Raw genomic sequence first — 16781 nt, 5'->3', positions numbered from 1 at the left:
TACGAGAAGATCAGAGGTATATATGAATGGACGAATGACTAATTGTGGGTTGTATTGGAAGTTACATATAAAAAATCGGAATCCGTTATGTGATTGTTCAACATTTCTAAATAAAATTCAACAGATGCTTTATTAAAAATTTGCTTTATGATATATAGATTGAAAATGAGTCCTAAAATAGAAAAAAATCACAATGAACATAGTAATTTGTGCTATAGATTGGATAATAAACTTACACGCCACAAAGCTTCCATTATTTCCAACCAAAATCATATAATCGAATTTATAATTGAATTAATTGAAATCTGCGTTTCGCAATATCACCACGTTGATAGAAAAAAGAGAGAATTTTTAATATTTTTTTAATAAAATTCTATAGTATTTCAAAATTTCATTTTTAACTGAATAGTTGCTAATGAAGCCTAGTTAATGTTCGATATGTAATAGCAATTATATCATGTTTTTCGATCTGTTTTTTTGCCATATTCAGTACAGCCACAAGCTTTATGAAGCATTGTTAGAAGCAATTCGTCACTAACCTCTTTTCGATCAGACACAATCAGTACTGTAATGAGGTAATTTTATATGGATACTTTTTCTCTGAATAATTTTTTTGAGGATACATCATCTTCATCATCATATAGAGGACTTGATGCCAAAAATTCGGGAGTGAGAAGATGACGTGAAAGTAATGTTGTGAAATTAAAAAAAAAATTCTCACACGACTCCTCGTTCCTGAGTTATAAGCCAGGATCAGAACTTATATTTAAGTATATTGTCTGGATTTAACATTCGAATATTATTATTTTTCAAATGATTACGTATATCCATGTAGTGTGTGTAGAATAAATAATTCTACACTACTATTTGAAGGATAGGGGCAGATCATGCCCAATGGTTAACAATCTGTAACTTTTACAGGGACAACCTGTACAATCTAAAGATAGCAAATATGGATTTTTGAATCGATATTTTAGAAAAAAGGTGTAGCTCGATCAAATTTATTGTTTATGAGATTTTTAGATCGTTGTACATGCCTAGGAATCCGTTCGTCATAGAGACATTCTGGAGAAGATTATCATAAATTGTAATTATTTATAGAAAATACTTACAGCAGGTATTAAAACATAATCAATCATTTCTAATTGAACTGCATACTCTCGAACATCGTGTGTTTGAATCAGAGCCGAATGGCATGCTACAAAATTTGATATGATTCCACGGATTGCAGTATATCCCGATGATCTGTTAATTACTTTTTCTCTATGATTGACACTGATCAATTTGCTGTAAAGTATGTGTTCCTAATACATTCTCTGTTCTCAAACATATTGATATGAAAAATTCCCAAAGGCAGGTAGTATTTTTTATAACGGTTTGGATGATGATCATAGATTTGTTGTATAACTAATTATTTTATTATATTACAAAAAATTCTTACCTCCCTTAACTTCACAGACTAAATTGATATTGGAACCTTCGTTGTAGGGTCCTAATAATACTGAATTATCTTTTTTCCGTCCATCGAAGATGGTAATTTTTTCAGGAGGTACTGGAAAAAAATTAAAACCAAATGAAATTTGTTATTTTAAATTGTTTTAAATTATTATTTTCACTTTTTTGTAAGATGATTCCTCAAATATTCTAAAAAATCAGAAATTTTAAAAAATTTATGCATATATCTGACACGTTTGGCGATATTACGTGATAATTTATGTGTCGAAAAATTTTGAATAACAGTCACAAGGTTTTTGAAGTCTGTTGTAATAATAAAATAAATAATGCGACTTTATAAATATTACTCTCAATGACACTAAACCATGGCTTTGACGAATTCATGCAAAAAAAATGGTGAGAAATTTGTTTGATGATTCCTTCAATAATAAGAATTATTCCAGTTTCTACTAGAAGACACGTAACAGTGTTATATTTCGGAGACCCAATAATAACAGGAATTGCATGTTAGATATCGTAATTCATTACCAATTCTGAGCTATCTGCGATAACGACGTGGCTTATTCTGTACGTCTGCTGGTTTTTTTGTTAGTATTTGTTTTGCCATTATGCTAATTATAAATAAACAACGAGTAGTAGAGAAATTCTGGTTCCCATTGGTAAAAATGCAGCTGAAACTACTTTAATGTTGACAACAGCTAACAAAAATGATGCTATGGGAAATGCTTGTACGGTTTAAAAATAGCGATATTAAAAAAGTTGCTGCGAAGTTTGTTCCTCGGATTTTGACTGACAATCTGAAAAAATCGAGTTTAACATGAAGTGGTTCGAAAGAACACTGATCAATATTTTCTGTCCAAGATCATTTTTGGTGATGAGATGAGGTGATATACTTATGACCTAGAATCAAAGCAGCAGTCTATGGAATGCGTCATTGTCAATCCTCGCAAAAATATAATCAAGTCACATCAAACATAACAGCAATATTGATTTGCTGTTTTGATGCCAAGAGCAGATCACGTAGAGTTTTTCACCAGATCAGATCGTCAATGAAATCGTTTGTTTAGTATTTGCACAACAGCTTCCGTCAAAAACGACACGATTCGTATGAGGCTGATTCTTTCGATATTGTAATGCATCTGCATAGACAGATCTTTTTTTTTTTAGAGTTTTTGGCTAGAAATGGCATAGTTACTTGACCCCACGCACTTCACTGGCCTGATATGACCACGTGTGACTTTTTATTATTTCCATGCATGAAAAAAATTATGAGAAGACAGTGTGGTAGTACCGGCGAAGAGAATATCAGTTGTATATAAAGGTATTTTTAAGGTCATAGCGTTGCTTTGTAATTACAAATATTGTCGTTTAAATAGTTATTTTTTAGTCTTTCCTCGTATGAATTCACACAACATATCCCTCCCAAACTATCAAACTATAGTCCTACACTTACGATTATTAATTTATGATTATTAACAAATCAAATATATTAACAAAAAAACATAAAGTAAACATTGTCTTCTATGTAATGAGCAACTTGAATTTTTTTTAATCGTAGTTTCGCGATTCATTCATTTCATCACTTTCATAACAAATATCAATTAAATTACAGGTCCAACAATTAGCCATTTACAAGTATCCTTATTCCGTCATTCAGCTAACATTCTCAGAATAAGGCTCATTTAAGTTCCTTTGTAGCCCTTATTTACTATCTTCCGCTATCCGATACTCTCTTTCTTATTTACAAACCACAATGATGCAGAATCTGACTAACCAATTCTATTTGATTGTTAATTAATTTGAGTTTGAATTCCTTCTTTGTGAAATGTTACCATTTCTACAAAGATTATGATTATTATGAATGTAAACTTTGTAAAGGAATGAAATTGATCAATAAAACCAGTTTTGACTAATATTGTTACGAAGAGATACCGAAATATTGAGAATAGAGGCATAGTCTATTTCTAAGCTTTGATTTTACGTGAAAGTCTATAAAATTATATTGTTCCAAATGTGGAAAAAATCATCCACAAAAGTGACAGCTAAGTTGAATGTGAGTAGAATTGAAATAATATTAATTTCGTTCATACCAGAAAATTTCTAATGAGATACACAACATTTTTCTCACATATTATCCACGATACTCACCGGTATGCTGAAATGTCAGCTCAAATCTGACATGCCTCGCGCATGACGTCACGTTGGAATCGGAATGTTTCCTTAACCATTAAGATTAGGTTGGAATTGTACGATTTACTAGGTTTTTGTGGGTTTGTGTAATTTTTTGTGTTAAGAGGCAATAAACAAAGGGTTGACCTAACTGTTATTTTCTTTTAATCGATTGTACTTTTCTAATTTTGTCGCTACATGCAAAAACACTAATCAAAATAATAAAGAAACGGTACTTTGGTTTCCAAAAAAAAAAGACTTGTCGAAGCAATGGACATGACCCTGTGGTCGAGAGGATAGAATTAATTTGAAATATGATAAATTAATGTCGTATAGCACAAAAAACCACACACATAATATATCAGAATGAATATTATTAAATTTAATAAATTCATGATTTTGCTAATCATATTCTAAATAGTCTCGTATTTCACGGAACAAGCAGGAAATTATATTCCTTGTAAACCGCACGCGGTCTCAAGAATATGAAATTTAACTGGCAAATTCAATAACCATATAAATAATACATATATAGATATGTATGTGCATCAAATATTACTTTTGGAATCAACAGGTATATCGCGTACATTATACTTAACATTTTGATTCCAACGTGACGACACATTGTGCGAGGGAGATCACGCGTGCTTGCGTATAGGAACACCGTGTATGTGTATCGTGATATTATCTAGTTTTGCTGATCCATTCATTCATTTCAGTCACATATTTCTTATTTCACTGTATAATGAATAATATCATAATCTATAAATGTGCCCAAATGTTTCCTTGAACGTGATAAAATTCAACTCTCGTCATTATTTGAGATGATAAATACTAATTTAGAGTGAATTATCTATTATATCAAATGCAGCTAGAATATTGATGGGAAAGAATGAAGCACTGTAGCTCTGAATATATCTTGAGTATTCCGATGTAATAAAAATGTAATGAAGGGAATAATAGTTTGTTTTCGGTGAATGAAGTTTACGAGCTGATTATAGAATTATACTATATATTATGATATTATTCACATTTTTGTACTTTGAAAGCTATTTTGGAAGTATTTCAAACAACATCTTCGTCTTTCACGGATGCATGATATAATTTCAGTTTTTAAGGTAGATATCATCAGCAATTTTTTCATCATAGTTTCTGGAATATATAAATTGTCTGTACAGCAATATTTTTTCACAAGAATGAATTTAGGAATTGGATTCATGAAACTAGTGGGGAAAATAACAATAACAATAACAAATAACAAGTTACCCTAATTTCCTTATCAAGAGGATATTCCATGAGAACAAACATTTTTATATGCGAAAGCAAAATTTAACGTACCTCTAGTCTTGCCGTGAACAGTTATCTAATCGCAACCAAATGAAAGTACATACTCGTATTTTTTACTTTATCTCGTTATGTACCGTATTTATCCACATGATGCCAATTCATAGCAGTTGTTTTATACCAACCCATTACTACCTATTACTCCTATAGAATCGTTATCCAAACTTCTGTGAATAGTTCTCTTATCAATTTAATGCCATTGTCACAACACTTTACCCAAGCAACTATTTTATTATACAGTGTGAGTTTTACGTATGTTACGCCTCATTTATCTCGGAAACGGCTTGTACGATTTTTATAAATTTTTGTGTAGGGTCTTGTGATACGGCCGGTATTATGATGGCATCTATATTGTTGTTATTTCAAATGGCTCACCCTGTATATTTTTCGCTTTTCGAAATACTTAAGAAGTGATCATAATTTTTCATCTGATGTCATAATTTCGGAAATATCGCGTTATCCCGCAGAAGTTAAAATAATACATTTAGGCTACAATAACAAATTAGACGTTTCAATAAATTATTATTATTTAAGTTTATTGAAAGTCACAATTGATCGTTTATCTGAAAAAAAAAACGAATTGATATTTTAATGATACATATTAAGAAATGATAATAGGCGTAAAAATCAACAAGAAACGTGAAATATCTTCAATAATTTATATCCTAACCGAAACTTCATAACGAGATTCACTGTCAGTAAATTAGTAAAATAGTTAAATAAACTGGTTCAGTAGAAATTTATTCAAATCAGGGCGCAGAAAAGCTACATCAACTGAAAACAAATCTTTAGATATTTGTGTCATGTTGAAAAATCATCCACACTTGAGTACTAGACACACTAGACAGTAAACTTGATATTTCGCGAACACGAAATTGAAATTTTACATGATAATAAATTCCATCCATACAAAGTAATATTGGTTCAAGTGTTGTCAGGTGACGATTTTGATAGACGTTTGCAGTTTGCAGATCTACTGATGAAAAAACTTTAGAATCAAAACGATCTAAATTTTTTAAGCGATGTTATGTTTTGCGATGAGGCCACTTTTGTATTAATGGTATAATTGTAGATACTGATCACGTAACAATCCTCGCTAGATGCGTGAATCCCACACCCAAAAACCCGAAAAACTGAATGAACGACTATTGCCTGTGGGGTCACTTAAAAAACATTGTTTATCAAAAAAAAACATGCCATTACCACAGAGATAAGAAAAATTGAGCCATCCGGAATGTTGTTAAGTGTATTGCAAAGTTTTAAAAATCGCATGACTTGTTGTATTGAGCATCTGCTGTAATCGCATTTACTGTATTTTTCCCAAAATTCGTAATTTTTCTACTTCACAAATGTGAATGTACTTCTAACATGCCACAAACATTTAAAGATTTGTCTTCAGTTTTATTGGAAATTGTAACCTCATTAGGAAAATTGAAAGAGTGTCAGTAAAATCGTTACGTGTATCTAAATTATAGTTTCATCAAGCGTAGTTTCCAATGATGAAATTCATAATTTTTCTTACGGATGTTGCAGAATATCAAATTCTCTCATTGTCCAATTTTCAGGTATGGATAGTATTCTAGTATGACTCAAACATCTACAGATTGATCTTCAGTTGTTGCTGTTTACTAATGAATATTGCAGTTGCGAAAGTATGAATTATTGAAGATTATTGAAATAAGTTAGTTTATGTGAGCCATCTTTATTTATTATTCCAGCTTTGGTGGAGATATTGTAAATACTTATTACTATTATAGCTGCCTGGTTACGGCTATTAAGGATTCTTCTGACGTTATTGGTTTATTACCTGTACGACCAGTTTGCTCAGCAAGTTTAATGGTTTAAAATTACTCTTAATGATTTGTAAATAAAAGTCTACTCGTAAATTGAATCACACCATATTATATTTTAATGTATAGTTCTTCTTTTATACACAACATTTTGATTTGTGATGGGTCTACCATAATAATAAACAACCGTCAAATTAGTAAGCGACGAAGCACTAACAGTTGTTTTCAACTTTATTTTTGTTTCGAATATCAGTGAGAGTAAATGGTATTTTCCACCTCCTAATATATTTCTAGAACATTCGTTGTTATCATCATCAAGTAGAGGTTATATTTTGTTAAAACTAGGATGTGCTATATCTAGCGACATTTAAATCTGATATCCACGTCTAAGTTTATCCTTTCTAGAAATTTGAACTTGGATTGAATGAATCCTCTAAACCCTTGCTCCACTTGGTCTACATCATCAATCAATGAAGGACTGAATGTCACACATTTATGTTCAGACCATAAGTTTTTCCACCTTCGTTAATATTATGCAAAATGATTGTATCGGAGGCGTATCTATTTGTAATTAGTAAGTTTCTCCGTTCACCTAAATATGACAAACTAGCTGGATTTCATTCAGATAATCGTTCAGGCTACTCATTGAATAACAAGGGTGAGTAGTACTCTAAGTTGTATGTGTCTCCTCTTATGTAGGATATTTAGTTCCAATATTAACTTTTTCGAAATACGAATGTCAATTTCATGGATTTTAACTTTGTGAAGCACATCTATTAGTTTGCTTTCTCCACCTCGGTCTTTTCATAGTCAAGAAAAAACGTCTATACATTGATCGCGGTCTTTGTGCGAAAAAAATTTCTACAAAACAGTGCCTCTAGCGTGTCCCGATTCTCCAGCTCTCTTTCCTATTTCCGTTTCACATGAATTATTCCCAAAAATGTCTTTGGCATATGGGATATAAGACTTATAACGTTATATATTGTATTAGATAGTTCAACATTATTTATTTATGAACTTCATTGTTATCCGATCTAGTTCAACCGTTCTTTTGGTCATCTTCAAGTGTATGGGTTAGTTCAGATTTTAAAATACAAGACGAATGTATTTCTCCTCATTTAGTATCAACTAGTAATTCAAAGAATCATGGGTTGATGTTCCCCATATTTCTTATATTTTCCTATATACTCGTATGTTTAAGATATCATATTCAGGTCAGGTTAAGGTCTTATATTTCTCCATTCGATCTGTTTACATCACCGCTGATTTTTAGCCACACGATTACTGTTTTCTTCTTCTGTTGGAGAGGTTTTGATACTTGCTCTTACATACACTTATATATATATATATCTTCTTATTTACTGTTTTCTGTTTTTCAAAATATTATGTACCTTAATTCTTAAGGTGTCATTTCACATTTTTTTGAATTTTAATTTTATCTGGTTCTATTTTTTTATAATCTGTATTGTGTGCAACTGTTAGTCTGAGATTTGAAAGATCAGATCGATCCATTTCTATCATCTATCTATAATATCTGCCAGCCGTTCGCGTCATATTTTCACGTTGATTTCTCCTATTATTATCTTTATTGGGTTATTGTCAAATGCATTCGATGTCTCATTGATCAGAATTCGTTTTCCAGACACGAAATTCAAATTTAAAACTCTATATTGTTCTAATGGTCTAGAAAGTTATTCTATGTCATAAATTCTTAATTAAAGAATCAAAATAATTAGCAATTAAATGAATTTCTGAATATAATTGTTGTCTTTTTTCGTGAATTTCACTTCTAGGGACTCAAATATTTATTGAAAAGTGTCCACAGTTTTTATTTTTTTCTTAAGAGAAATGTAGATGTTTTCCATAATAATAAAATAATAGTACATCACAAATACATTTTTGTGAACGGATTTTTTCCCCCCCAAAAAAAACAAACTACTGCTTAACCTGAGTGCATTATTCAAAAAGTTCCTTTAGGGAAAATTTAATTAATTTAAATACATAACTTATCTTGATCTAAGATACGTAATTGAGTGAAATAACGTGCCAAAGCGGTTTACCTAACAAAATATATCATGGTCCTAACCTGGTGGTTCAAACAATGCTCTCTGCTCGTTGATCGGAAGTAATTCAATTAATCTAATTAATTGCCTCAATCGCAGGCCACTTTAATAACAAACTTAACCTACTAGGCATAACTTACACACTTATCTTATGATTCGCTCCTCTGAATTTGGATTAAATGCAATTTCACAAAATAGATTGGACTAACTTTATTCAAGATCTGGTAGGACAAAATGGCTTTTAGAATAGGAAAATTATACATAGCCTCTCTCTAACACTGGATAATAGTGATGTTATTAGAAGATTACTTAGATAAGGCGTTTTAACGACACAAGTTATTTGCCGTCTTCATACTCACATATACGTTACACATTTGGAGAGATAATTGGTTCAATACGTATTATTGGAGTGCGTATTCGACAGGGATTTTCGCCTGTACGGAACAAAGAAATTTTTTTCCTAAGGCACGTAGCAGTTTAATGAGGGACTTTCATAAAAGTTTTTGATTTTCCATTGGGCAATTGAAATAATTTTTTATTAATTCCTGTATTATTAGGTTTTAAGTAAATAATATCTACGAGGGCATTTCAAATATGAGCGAGACAAACATATTTCTATTACAACTTCAGGAACGTTTTGATGCCGGTATCGAATAATTTCTTGGGCGACTCGGATATTCATTAGTCGATTTGCCGTAAGAGAACACTTCTTAATTGGTAAATGTAATTTTGGCATATTTTAGCAATATAAGTACTAAATATTAAGTATCTTTGTGAATGAAATGATATGGATGTGATCAATATAAGGAAAATTACTTGTGCTCATCCAACGTGAACCAGAGAAACGTGTAGCTGAAAAGGCAAGAACTTTTATGCTAGAGCAACTCAATAATTTTATATACGAAGCTCCTGATGAATTATATCTAGCGACAAAGGTTGTATATATCACTGTTATCCAATAGTTTTTATTTTTTAGTCAAATACATACTTTATTTTGTATTGGTTTGATAATGGACATTATGTATGTTTGTAGTGCAATGTGATTTTAGATTTTTTACATCAGGGACCTCTTTTCATAATCAGTGAACCAAATACAAGAACATAAATTGTCAGAAAACTCACTATAACGGAAAATTTTTATGCCACAGTCAAGATATATTTAAATTTCGTCTAGTTTTCATATCATACTGTTCTTTGTATTTCTAAATGAACATCATTTACAAAAAACTGGCATTTTCAAATTTGGAGCATTGAAGGAAGACATTGCAACATTTGAAAAATTACCAGAGTGTGATGGTTGGCAACATTATTAAAAGATTCTGGAGGGGATACTGCAAATGAAATATACAGTTATATAAGACGTCTGCCAGTTTTGTATTTTTATCTAACAATTCCTAAAACACATATTTTCATCATACAATCTTCTTCTATCAACAGAAATGAAACATAACAACATTCGATCTTCATAAGACCAATTACAAGATAAACGTAATATCTTCTTTAAATCGACAGTAGTAATTGTAAAAAGAGTCAACGATATAATTGACGTAACGTGAATAACTGACCGTACTAAAAGTTTAATTTGACGTGAGCTTTGTTTACTGTAATGTTTTTAACGAATTTTTGGATTTAACGTGTATTTAGTGTTAAATAGTATTCAATTTTACATCGGTAAATAATCTTTATAATTTTGCGCAATTTGTAAATATCTGTAGAAATTTCTGAAATGAGTCAAACAAAAGTTATTTTAAAAAAATGGCTTGAGTACAGCTGAATTTATGAGATGAAAGAAAACAACGGGGAACTTTTCAACCTCTTTCATCTGTTCAGGAGGTATTATAATGAAGTTAACGTCTATTTAAGGACATTTCTATCCATATCATAAAATTCAGAGAGTATCAACAGTGCTGAAAATATCTGTAGAACGGTATGTTCTGTTCTAATAAGGATCCCAGTCAGATAACTCGATTAAAACCAAAATGACAGTATGAAATAACTTATATAACATGTATTAACAAAATAAGTGAATAAACATATGAAATAATAATACGATGCCAAAGGACAATAATTAAGTTCCTGGCAGGACAATAGTGTTAAACGTACTTAAAACAGGAGGTTGCGGCTATAAACGTTTTATTATTGTTCACGTTGTTTTATCAAAAGGATTCACAGAAAATGTCCATTTGGTGTTTTCCTCCAATTCATCGTCGTAAGAATCCTATGGTGAAATGAACGGTGAAATATTTATAAAGTGGATTTGGACACAGTTAATTCCTAATTTAAAAAAACCATTAATAGTAATGGACAATGTACCTTAAATACCATACTTCCAAAAAAGTAATATTACACTATTCTAATATAATATGAAATTATCACTTCATTCAAAGACAACAAAAGTTGAGTTTGATGAAAACCTGATCTATCACAAATTGCTAAACAGATATTGGAAAATAACTAATATTCAGTTCGTAAAAAAGTAACTGAATATCAACAGTATCAGTAATTAAATATACATCCATACTTATCTATCAGAATTTGAAAACAGATTAATAAGTAAAACAATAAAATTTAACTATTAATCCAACAAATCATTTCTCACAAATATAATAAACTGAAATCTTGTTTAAAAAGATAGATCTGTGAAAAAATATCATTCTTCGATGTGAAATCAATTCATCTCAATAATGAGATTATCTAGTTATTTAGTGCTCTTTATTTAACAGCAAAATCAATTTTTCAAACAAACCTCTCGGTTGTGTTGTACAAAAGGTGAACTATCTGTACCCCAAGGAAACATTACTCACTTTAAGCTTTAGTAATTCATAAGGGCCGATGCCGACGACGATGTAACTATTCCGACGCTTCTTTACAGAGAAGGGTCCCAGCACAACTTGAAAAGTTAATATAACAAAATTTTATTACTTCGCTCTTTATGCAAATGGCGATAGCGGTAGAACCTGGTGAGATTTCCAAACTTTTCGACCAACATCCAAACTCAATTTCTGGGCAATCTTAATGTGAGATCAAAGAAGAAGGTGGAGATCATTTCATTTTATTGCTATTGAGGTTAGGATAGGATATTAAATAATTTGTATATATTTTCGTCATTGATTTCATAATAAAGCTCATCAATAAAAACTGAGTGATAAATAAGTAATGTATGGTTATTCAGATTAATGAGTGAAGGTACAGAACAAGTTAATAAAAAGCATACGTTCTCTTAAGAAAGGAAATGTAATGGATATTAATAATCATATTTTCATTGTTTATGGATAGTATTAATTTCTCAGAAGTAGTTGAATATTTGATATATAAATTAGGACAGCTTTCCCAGGCGTGATATTGACTTATAATCTAAGTATCAAAAGTTGATAATTATTGATATAAATCATTTTTGAACTTTTAATTAAAGTGGCCCTTAACAAAACATATATTGAATTAAAGAATTGATTCTAATAATAGTAATTACAGTGGATAATCATAAACTTTGAGCTTATCGTATATGTATCTGGAATAAAATCGTTAATGACGTATTTGCACGATACCCAAATATTATTTCCATCGAGATTAATAATAGTCGAACATATTAATACATGAACTGAACTTAAAATGACAAATTGCTCCATAAAAGAAAAATTCGCCAGTATAATTGTACAATAAAAAAATATAGTGACCGATTAAGATTTATTGAAGTCACCTTTATTTGTGATAAAATGTGATTTATGTAATACAAAAAAATTATTACCAAGTTTTTGCAATTTATTGCTATATATATATAATATTTAGTATCCATAAATACATCAAGAAATTAATGTTAGTTAACTCTCACAACATTTATTTTAGAAAATTACTGAAATTGAATTATGAAGGATTCTTCCTCTTAGCAACTATTCTAATAACTTTCTCTGGAAAATAGTATATGAAATAACGAGAGAAAAACTAACAAATTCCACACGAGAGGAATATTGTGAACGAAACGGTAGCCGCAACATGTAATGGAAAAGCATAGTGACAGTTAACTTTATCTCTACATACCAAAATCAACATCTAGCAACGTTAAATTCAACTGAAGGGAATACCTCTAGCTCAACCATGTTAGTTTTATTTGTTTTGTAATTTATCTTATTATTAGTTCTTGGTTTTTGAAATTGATATAAATGAATGTCATGTTCTTATTTTCATTACAAACATTGCAGACTCCAATCAGCCTTTTTATCGATCTGTTTAAGGAGGAAATAATTTATAGTATTAAATTAAAAAGAACAACTTTGAACATTTTAAAATGATGTATGTTCTATAATATTTGAGATATTTCATTTACATAGCTTTTTGATAACTAGTTACGGACATGCAGTAACTTTTTCAATGTGCTCTCAATCATTGTCAATACCATTAGCGCTGTGATCGCAGTCCCAAGACGCATGGAAAAAACTCTGACTCAAGCAGAAGAAATCGCTATATAATATAATTACAACCGCTGCTTGTCAAATTAAATCTGTAGTAATCGGTTTTCTAAATGAGAGGAAACTTAAACCAAGGCAAATTTATCGGATATAAGTGATTCAATGATGAGAAGATGGATCAGACAGTTTAATGAAGGATGTGATCTAGTTGCAGATGAAGAACGATGTGGACGCCAGTCTATACTAACTGATGAACTGGTATAAGCAATCAAAGAGAAGCTACAGCTAAACAGTACATTTACAATTATTGTTCTAGCTAAGGAATTTCCGCAAATATCATGATCACTTATTCATAAAATTGTTAATGAAAAACTGATAATTCGAAGACTTTAGTCACTTCACAGTTCTTTTTACTAAAGAACACAAAAAATAACGGATGGGCAGTACACTTCAGTTTTTTACTGACTTTTTCGGATAGTTGCAAAAATTCGGACTAAGATGAACATCCAACTGCAATCCTTTTGATTGCCAGTCAACATTTGCCATGTTTAATAGAATTCTTGCACCAACTATATCTTAAAGGGATTTAGTGAGTCCAACTTGCGCTAAGGTTTCTTCGCTTTTCCTACTTCATGTCCGCTTTGTTTGCTTTTTATGAATAGTGGATTGCTAGTTTTTCATACATAATTTGATTGAATTTACACTTTAAAATTGATTAAGAGTTTTCTTCATATTTTTAGTGAACTTATAAAAATAAAGTCAAGTAAGTAGTTCCATTGAAAAAGTAGTTGAACTATCCTTAAAATGAAATATAATTCCTCTTTTCATTCACGATTTCTAGAGGTTATGTTAACCCTTCTCTATTATTGATTTGTTTCAATTGAGAACAATTCTTTCATATTTTCTAATTTCTGGTTTTCGAAATATAGAGATTGGTACGTTCTCAATTTTTTTATATACAAGTACAAAGTCAAGTAGAAGTGTAATGCTGAGTATATGAATATGCGATTATTTTGTTTCTTATACCTGGAGTTACTAGTTTTCAGGTCTCGATAGTGGTCGTGTTTGGTCCTTCAGCCAACCGAGAGTGAGAAATCTGTTATTGAGGAAGCTGAGTATTCAGGCCTCAGTAGGGTGCTAAGTTTTCTCGTCTCAGTGGTGGTCGTGTTTAAGTCTTCAACCTCCTGAGTAGGGAAATTGTTAACGAAGATATCGAGATATGAGAACCGCAGCACGTAAAGCTTCCACCGTCCGTCACTTTCTTCTATGACTCCGTATTAGGAAAGTTTCATAAGGAACATTAACAGCAAATACCCAGATTACCAATCCAGGAGAATATTTGTTCTGCTGGCTTCAGCGTTTTCATCATTACCATCTTTACCACAGGAGTATTTAATTTTTTTTCTCTCTCTGCCCGGAGAAAGTAAAGTATACCACGATAAAAAACTGGCGCTTGAGGTAATCCGATATTTAGCGGCAATAGAATGTTACAGTGTCAAATTGTTTTTTAAAAATATTGTGGGTTAGTTTTTTTACGGTGTTAAGTGTCACTGTAAACTATTCAGAATCCTCTGACTAGTTCTGTTTTTACTTTGTTAGAAAATATTAGCTGCTCATTTTCTTTTCTACATATATACTTTTTATGGTGCGGCGTTGTCTTATCTCACTCATTCGAAACCATGATTCAACAAGAATTTGATGTTTTATATTTCAAATAAAGATAAATGATTTTGTGGAAATATATACATTTTTACGACTGCACGTTTACAACTGGAACACTTGCTTAAGAAAAATCGTAAAAATGATACAATGATATAATAAAATTCCTTTATATTCCGACGTTATCGTGATGGTAGTCTCATATTTTTAATTTTTTGGGTTAAAATGAGAAACTTTATCGCAATGATTACTATAATTATTCCATTAGAGTACAAATATGAAGGGGAAAATCTAATTACACAAAATAAAAACGCGAGAAACTCATGAAACGTGAGAAAATTCGAAAATAAAAATTATTATAAATAAGTTATTGCTTTTTTCAAAATTTTAACATTATCTACTTGTTTATTTCTTAGTTTTTATTTCCTTGTGCTTCACTTAAATTTGGTTTGGTGCAATTGATAATTTCGAAAGCATTTTTTGTAAAGTCATTTCCTGGGTTAAAGTACTTCTTATTCGATTTGTGGGACACGGAACTCTTATGATTGACTTACGAGGATTGTTTAAAAAGTTTCCGATCCAATCATGAATCAATTTAAGCACTTATCAATAAAAGTTAGGATATATTTTTACGCATGCATTGAAAGATTTTCACAATAAGTTTAGACATTTTTGATGATAGGTTTCTGTGTGAGTGAAGTGAAGATTTTTCTGAAAATGGCAGAACTTTTTTCCTCGTGAACCACTTTCAAGATACTTATTACTAGTTCTAGTTGATACATTTATATCATATTATCTATTTGTCAAAAAATCTAGGTATGGAAATTCAAGTTCACTCCTATTGTAGTGCTTCCCTTAGTTCACTTTGAGAATCATTGCTGTAACTGAAGACTCTTTACGACAGTAAAATGTTGAGCAGATGATTTTCATTATCGCTGTAGCAGTTTGATAGACGACGAGCGTTCGGGATGGCTAACAACCGCGACATGCATCCGAAAAGAACTTTTTTGCCATATACTGTCCAGTTGGTTAAATTTAGACCAAAACCGGATTTGTCTGAACATTTCATATGCTTTATTGACTTGTTTAAGTAAAATGAATCAGTTTATTGGCGTCGATTTTTAATTGTGGATGAAACCAGTACACAACTAAAATGAAAAAAACAAAAATAATATGAAACAGAAAGAGGTGTCCGCATATGAATAAAAAGAAAGTGTTTTTCCACCAGGATAACGCATATCATCCTACTCGTACATACGATGATCGCTATTGTTAAAATTCACGAATGGTACTTCGAATTTGTTGACCATCTACCGTAGCCACTTGATCTGTCTTCCAGTAAATTTTTAGTTTAATGTGCAGGAGAGAGATTTTTATTAGACGAAAACGTTGTCGCCTACATAAAAACTTTTTTGGGGAGAAAGACGGCAACTATTGTTAAGAAGAGTTAGCATTTCCTTGGTGTATAGATTTAAAATTAGACTATTTTGAGAAACAAAACATTATAGAAATGAAAGACGTATAGAATTTTCAATTTTTTCAAAAGATAAATGTAATCAAAAAATTTATTTCTGTAGATATTTCTTTGCTAGTGAGATAGTGTTGATGTTAAAAGGCTTCAATATCATTTTATTTAGAAAAAGGAGCTTAGAGAAACGTAGCAAAAGACACATGTCATAAATAAAACTTATTAGAGTATTAATTCCAGTAAAGAAATAATTGAAACTTATTCATCGTTCAGAGAACCACAGAAAGAATCTGATAAAATAATGTATGCTACAGAAGTTGAACTTTAGTTTAGCACTAATTTTGTAGAGTAATATTCCCCATGCTGTGACAAGCTGATTTTTTGTATAAATTTATCAACTGAGATATAAGTGACTTCATTTTGATAACGA

The 16781-nt window shown here is 30.8% G+C and overlaps 1 protein-coding gene across 2 annotated transcripts in view; it reads right to left on the bottom strand.

Annotated features, from left to right (window-relative positions):
• Positions 1–16781, bottom strand: part of LOC130444303 (nephrin) — a 539064-nt gene that overhangs the window by 123761 nt on the left and 398522 nt on the right. For both annotated transcript variants that reach the window (XM_056779378.1, XM_056779379.1), the window contains one exon: positions 1442–1552. In XM_056779378.1, coding sequence (XP_056635356.1) covers positions 1442–1552 — 111 coding nt within the window. The remainder of the gene's footprint in view (positions 1–1441; positions 1553–16781) is intronic.

Source organism: Diorhabda sublineata, chromosome 5 (genome assembly GCF_026230105.1).
Source record: "Diorhabda sublineata isolate icDioSubl1.1 chromosome 5, icDioSubl1.1, whole genome shotgun sequence".
In the NCBI taxonomy this organism is placed as follows: Eukaryota; Metazoa; Arthropoda; class Insecta; order Coleoptera; family Chrysomelidae; genus Diorhabda; species Diorhabda sublineata.
This window is presented reverse-complemented; position numbering and strand designations above follow the sequence as displayed.